At 48.2% G+C, this 6,736-nt stretch overlaps 1 protein-coding gene and 1 pseudogene across 1 annotated transcript in view; both read right to left on the bottom strand.

Moving 5' to 3' along the window:
- Positions 1 to 219: 219 nt before the first annotated feature.
- On the bottom strand, positions 220 to 1,884 carry LOC119306002 (annotated as a pseudogene).
- Positions 1,885 to 3,855: 1,971 nt separating this feature from the next.
- The window catches only part of LOC119311360 (protein MCM10 homolog), a 3,813-nt gene continuing 932 nt past the window's right edge, over positions 3,856 to 6,736 (bottom strand). Inside the window, exons 2-9 of the mRNA XM_037587004.1 lie at positions 6,443 to 6,680; positions 6,213 to 6,337; positions 5,518 to 5,551; positions 5,382 to 5,431; positions 5,144 to 5,278; positions 4,727 to 4,791; positions 4,391 to 4,493; positions 3,856 to 4,303 (exon numbers count right to left, since the gene is read on the bottom strand). Coding sequence (XP_037442901.1) covers positions 4,141 to 4,303; positions 4,391 to 4,493; positions 4,727 to 4,791; positions 5,144 to 5,278; positions 5,382 to 5,431; positions 5,518 to 5,551; positions 6,213 to 6,337; positions 6,443 to 6,680 — 913 coding nt within the window. The 3' untranslated portion in view covers positions 3,856 to 4,140. The remainder of the gene's footprint in view (positions 4,304 to 4,390; positions 4,494 to 4,726; positions 4,792 to 5,143; positions 5,279 to 5,381; positions 5,432 to 5,517; positions 5,552 to 6,212; positions 6,338 to 6,442; positions 6,681 to 6,736) is intronic.

Here is a 6,736-nt window from a genome sequence, read left to right as displayed (position 1 = left end):
GATACCAATATCTTCAACAATCTCGGAGCAACTGGGTGGTTCGGATAAAGGGGTTATATGAGTTGGGAGTTATTTTGCATTCGGACTTGCCTCCCCGTTGTCCCAGGGCCCTTTTTAACAGATGGACGTAACTTACTCACCACCACAACAGATGGTACTCCGTACATTATTTCCAGAGTCCATTCATACATCGGATCACGGTATTTCCCGGGATACAACATGAATAATCAAGCAAACACACACACACACACACACACACACACACACACACACACACACACACACACCTTCCAATGGTACGAGAAATTAAGAAACAAGCAACACTTTTATTCCGGTTCCCACGAAAAGTTGTCACTCGGCCTTCCAGGATGAAATGGGAGGGGTCTCGGAATCCTTCCAAGTGTTCATGAAGTCATGGTAGCGATCGCCCGCAACATCCGCCAACGCATAGGACTCAAGCTCGGCCATCTCCTCTAGGGTGAGCTTCACGGACAGCACCGCCACATTCTGGTTGAAGTTGTCGACCTTTGTGGTTCCTGGTATGGGGCACACATCGTTCCCCTGGTGGTGAACCCAGGCAAGTGCGAGCTGCGACGCCGTGCACCCCTTCCTCGCCGCCATCGTGCTAACCCGCTCAAATACCATGGTGCTCTTCTCAAGGTTTTCAGCCTGAAATCTTGGCAAGTCCTGAATAAATGTGTTGAGCATTGTTGGGTTAGAAACTTAGAACAGAAGTAATAGTCTCAAAATCAAGATTTCTTGTGCAAAGAGAAGGATTTGTCAAATACACGAGAACGAAGTAGGCAGACATGCTTATATAACAAACCTTGCGGAAGTCTTGTTCAGACAGCGTGTCGACCAGCTTTGGCCCACTAGAGAAGAACCCTCTGCCCAACGGGCTGTACGCCACAATTCCAATGCCAAGTTCCCTGAGATTATGAGCAGGAACAAAATTCATACGATTGGGAAACAAAAAATGATCTTGAGATGTCATGATTGAGCATGAAAATGTACGTACCTGCAAGTAGGGATTATGTCTTCCTCGACGTCTCTCGACCACAGCGACCACTCTAGCTGGACGGCGGTTATGGGATAAACCGCGTGCGCTCTTCGGATGGTCGACGCCGATGCTTCGGACAGCCCAATGTATTTTATCTTCCCCTCTTCAACCAATTTCTTGAGTTCACCCATCTATGGATGCCAAGCGTGTAAATTTCTCTCATTGATAGTGTTTGTAGTACTCCCTCCGTCTCATCATAATATAAAGAGCGACAACGCTCTTATATCATCGGACGGAGGGAGGGAGTATACGGATGAGCGTCACCGTGGTGTATTTGGTCAACGCTCGTTGGTCTGACTAGTCAACGGGATTGGGTTGAACTGAGGTTGACTCACTCACCGTGACCTCGATGGGCACGCTGACGTCGACGCCGTGCTGGTAGTAGAGGTCGATGCAGCCGACGCCGAGGCGCTCGAGGCTGCCCTCGCACGCTGCGCGCACGTACGCCGGGTCGCCGCGGATCGCCCGCGCGCCGTCGGCGCCGGCGAGGATACCGAACTTGGTCGCCAGCTGCACCTTGTCCCTCACCCCGCCCTGCAGCGCCTTCCCGAGGAGGAGCTCGTTGGTGTGCGGGCCGTAGATGTCGGAGGTGTCGAGGAGGGTGACGCCGGCGGCGACGGCGTGGTGGATGAGCGCGACCATGTCGGGCTCGGGCTTGGGCGGCCCATGCATCCCAGCCCCAGCGCCGACACCTCCAGCCCCTGCGAGCCCAGCTTCATCCGCGGCACCACCACCGCTGTCGTCGCCGGAGCAGCAGCCATTGCAGGTTCCGGAGTCGGAAGGCTAATCGGCTCTGCACTCGAGTGCTCAGCCACTGTACTGGATTAGATAGTTGAGTGAACTGGGGAGGATTACACCTTCCACCTTAATTTATAGTGCTAGCAGGGCACTGCGGCGTCAGGGGTTAGGTCACGCTGCGGCTGCTAAGCACCGTCCTATCTTAACTATTTGTGCCGCAGGTTGTTGCTCTGCAACTTTAATAATGGCGGCTCCGGATTGTTCGCTCCCCATCGTGCATACAATATATACAACATTGCAAAAGATACGGAGAAGTTCGAGTGTTTCTATCAATATATGTTCATCCAGTTCTCCTGATTGGGGATTTAATATTGAGGAAAGTGGGGTTGGTGACTAATGGGCATCATTAGCAGGTAGCATTATCTTCCAGCTCCACCAAGCCGTCTTGTTATTACTTAAGAGCATCTCCAAGATGCGCTAAATAAGTTGCGCGCCTGAAAAACGGCTTTTTAGCGTGCCCGACTGAACCGGCAGCTCCAGCAGACGCGCAATAATCACGCGCGCGCTAAAAATCACTCCACGCGCCGAACAGAACTGCATCGCGCACTGCTTTTTTCGAGTTTCCGCTACCGCGTTGTACAGCGACTCGCCCGCACGAATGTCCACTAGCCGTCGGATCTGAAATATCCACTCGCGCGCGCACCTTCCCCATCTTCTCCGGCGACCCGTCGGCGCTTCCTCCCGCCGATCCCCACCGCGCGCGCCACTTCCCCCTCTTCCCTGGTGGCCGCCGCTGCTTCCTCAGCTGCGGCCGCCCCTCGAGCACCCCATTCCGCCGACGAAGAGTGCCCGGCGGGGTTTGCAGCTAACTATAATAATTGAACTATTTTTTGTCGATTTATTTTGTGTTGTTTGATCTTCTTTGCTTCACATTGAATACAAAATGTTGTTTGTGCTAGGCGCGCGCACTCTATTTTACCGCTCCTGCTGAAGCGGTGCCCCGACGCGCTAAAATTTTCAGCGCCTGGTGAAGCAACGGTGTGGTCCGGCACGCAAAGTGCTATTTCAACACTGTAAAAAAAAATGCGTGTCATGCGGTAGCGCGTCTGTTAGAGATGCTCTAAGTACAGTATACTTCTGCAATGACCGCCAAGTCGCTTTCGCAGGTCAGCATTTCGCTTCCTTATTTACTCTGTTTTGCGAGGGCAGATGTTGATCCTAGTGCACATATTTTAGTTACACAAGATGTCCTCCCGATTAACTTAAACAACCATCCCCTCCCCCCGCACCTAAATGAAGAAATCCATGTCGTATGTAAGTACTTCCTCCGTTTTTAAATATAAGTCTTTGGACCACATACGAAACAAAACGAGTGAGTCTACACTCTAAAGTGCATCTATATACATTTGTATGTGGTTCACAGTGAAATCTTTCAAAAGACTTATATTTAGGAACGGAGGGAGTATAATACTACCTCCGATCCAAAATAAATGTTGCAGTTTTGAAGGTAGTACATTCTTTAGCTCTATCCGCCATTTTCGAAGGTAGTATATTAGGAACGGAGGGAGTATAATACTACAACACTTATCTTCGATCGGAGGTAGTACATTCTTTAGCTCTATCCGCCGTCGATGTCACACATGCAGCGTCAGGGATTAGAAGGTTACCCTTCGGCTTGGGATGCCATAATTAGTCTTTTTTTCTTATAGTTCACACTGTATGAGATCACAATACTACCTCGGTACCAAAATATAAAACGTTTGTTAGGCTAAATTAGCCTTAAAAAACGTCTTATACTTCGATACAGGAGTATATCACAAAAGATGTTGCTAAGTCTAAAGCGTTTCTGCAATGTCTTCTGTTTCTCCAAGTCATCATTAGTACGGATTTGCTATAATACACTGGGCATACTTCTTTTGTTGTTGTGGGGGTGCATTTTGATTCTAGCAGTAAAAATCTGCAACTCTGCTGCCTTTTACATGCTGAATTGCCGAGGCTGGGTCTACGGCTTTGGTTATCTCACCGTTCAGTCGTCAGCCTTTGACAAGATCACGCAAGGCACTGAATCTGAATCCATATCATCTCGTCCAACGTCCAATTACAGGGCAACAGAAAACATTCGCCCCTGGTATATTTCAGAATTCCCAAACCTTAAACAGGGAATCAAGTATGCATACATAGGCGCCTCGGCCTCAACTACTCCCTATGCTGTCGCTGTGGAAGGGCGGCCGCGGCAATCCCGTAGGCCTTCATTGTGTGCTCCTTCTGGTGTACATTTACAGCCTCTTGAAAAGAAAGCAGCAAGCCGCTTGGCCATGGAGCCAGACAAGCTAGGCCATCAGCTAGCGTCGCAGCACTATGTTGATCTCGTCGTCGTCCGAGCTGCCTATGTCCAGCTCGATCGTGTTCCCCGAAGGGTTGTTCACCTTTCTCCTCTTGGCCTCTTGTTCCTGCTTCTGCGAGGCCGGTTTGGGCGCTCCTACCTTGGCGCCAGAAGATGCCGGCCTGCACATAAATCAAGGTCGTTCGGTTGAAAAGAATTGCTCCATGGAGCGGTGAAGGCTACAAACCCAGGGGCATGCTGCGGCTCACCTTCTGCCTGAGCTCAGCTTCTCCGAGAGGGTGCTCCAGGTCGACATCGGCTTCTGTACAACTGTCGAAGTACTGTTGCTCACGAGATTCGGTTCCGTGCCGCCTGGTCAATGCAGAAGGTAGATCAGTTTCCATTGCGAGGTGACAGCAGCAAATTTTGCAGTGTGTAGGTTTTTTTTCTTTATCGAAAGTGAGGTTGGAACCCCCGGCCTCTGCATCAATGTGATGAACACAATCATTTTTATTAAAGTTGATCTAAGGCAGTTGCATTGTGTAGATGAAACTTGCATCAAACTACTACAGCTACAAATGAAATGTGGGGAATGTGTTTTTTACCTGTGACATGGGAGAGGAACCTTATACCCTGAGAGTTGTTCTTAGTGGTCACTTTATCTGCATTACTGCAACGAAATGTCGGAATTAAGGAACAACATACTTAGCATCACAAGTGCCTCCATTTCATGCTATTACAAGGATTGATGCACTTTCAGCCATTAGTCTGTCAACATATGCTAGAGGACCCTTTTAGACCTCACATTTGGACAGTACAATGGTTTATGGAATAATTAACACTAGTATATGTGTATTTCACAGTTCAGGCTATCGTTTTGTGCATGGTAGAAGTTTATGTTCGTCAGAGGATATAAGGAGAAAAGATGAACAAACACAAGTGCTTAAAACACCTTAAAGCCCCTGATTGTAAACACACATAATATCTACTGAATAAAGAATTATTTTGACCTAAAACAATACCTTAAAGCCCTTTTTAACCCATCGACTGACATTACTTTCAGTGGACGTGTTGGATTTCTTGGATCGGAACGCTCTGAGGGAGGCTTGACCATGTAAATCCCATTGGAACGAAGTTTGGAAGCAAACTGGAAGTTTCTGAAGAATTAAAAAAATGTACAGAATCATATGGATATGGTCGATGAGGAACCATTCGGGAATACAAGAGAAGCTATGATTGTTCTTTTTGGGATTCACTTACCCACCCTTAAGCTCCACTCTGCCAGTAGAGTACTTCTGTGATGATGTGTTCTGCCAATAGGAAACACACATAATTAATCCACATTGCATGCCTATCTGCTTCAGATGCAAAATAGGGAGTTATTAATGTTCCATACCGAACAATGATATTTGCAGTATGGTCCCTTGCGCCTAAAAAGGAACAGGGCATGTTCAGGGTCAGAAACAGCATTTATCTAAACCACATGTACATCTGTTCTTTTGGCGTTAGCCATAATGTAAATGAAATGCTGTGAAATTGGCTCTCCAAAAAAGCATAGCACCATGTGAATTTGATAACAATTTGCTTCCACTGTTGAAAATTTCTTATCTAAAAACAACATTCATCATGCAGCAACAACAGCAATACCACTATTTCTTTAGGAGGTTGTACGGTGCCACTGTTTCTTTAGGAGTTTGTCACCAAGTCACAGTTCATGTCCTAGATAATCATATCGGAAAATCCATACAAATAACCCATTGAACCCTTGATTGGTGCGAATCGATCATGGTCGTTGACCAGAAAGACAATGTGCATACCGCCAATCTATGATATGGTTGCCATGACCTTCACACCTTGACCAGGGTCTGAGCATTAGTCCATAAGAGGCAACGTGTGTCCAAATGGACTTTATTTTATTTTTCAGTCTTAGCACTCCCGATAGGTGTTAATATCTCAGAGGAGATGACCACAGGATTTCCTAAGTGTCCAAGTACAGTCAGTAGTTTCTTGTTTCTACATCTTCCTGGGTCTTATTGGCAGTGTGCAACAGTTTTTCAGAGACAATCTCATCATTCAGGAAGAAGTACATACTTGTTTGTGGCCATGGTGCAGGCCATCCCATCTTTCCTCGTCCCTTTGCAGATGCTGAAATCCGCCGAGATACCCATCTTAATCATCTGCCCCACTGAGCCAACGCTCACCGAGAACCCTTGCCCCTGCAAGAACATCGTCCACCAACAATGAATCAATTCAGCATACACCCTCAAGGCATCAGTTGATCCACCCAATATAGGAAAGAAAAATGTGAGCAAGCATAGTACCCCCTTGTCCATGCGGACGTTGCCGTTGAACAGCGCGAAGACGTCGCCGACGGCGCCGCCGGAGTAGTGGGTGTGGGCGTCCCCGAAGAGGAACACCGACACCTCGGAGTCGTCCAGCGCGCCCATCTTCCAGATGCTGTAGTCCTTCCCCTGCGCGCTCACCCGCTTCGTGCCCTTGTCCAGCACCACGCCGGCGGTCGCCCAGCAGCCCGAGAAGAAGTCCCCGCCGGCCAGGCTCCTGCCCCCTCAAATCGATGAGTTTCCGAGTACAAATGTCCATTTCTAAGAGAGAGA

This window comes from Triticum dicoccoides, chromosome 5B (genome assembly GCF_002162155.2).
Source record: "Triticum dicoccoides isolate Atlit2015 ecotype Zavitan chromosome 5B, WEW_v2.0, whole genome shotgun sequence".
NCBI classification, from domain to species: Eukaryota; Viridiplantae; Streptophyta; class Magnoliopsida; order Poales; family Poaceae; genus Triticum; species Triticum dicoccoides.
This window is presented reverse-complemented; position numbering and strand designations above follow the sequence as displayed.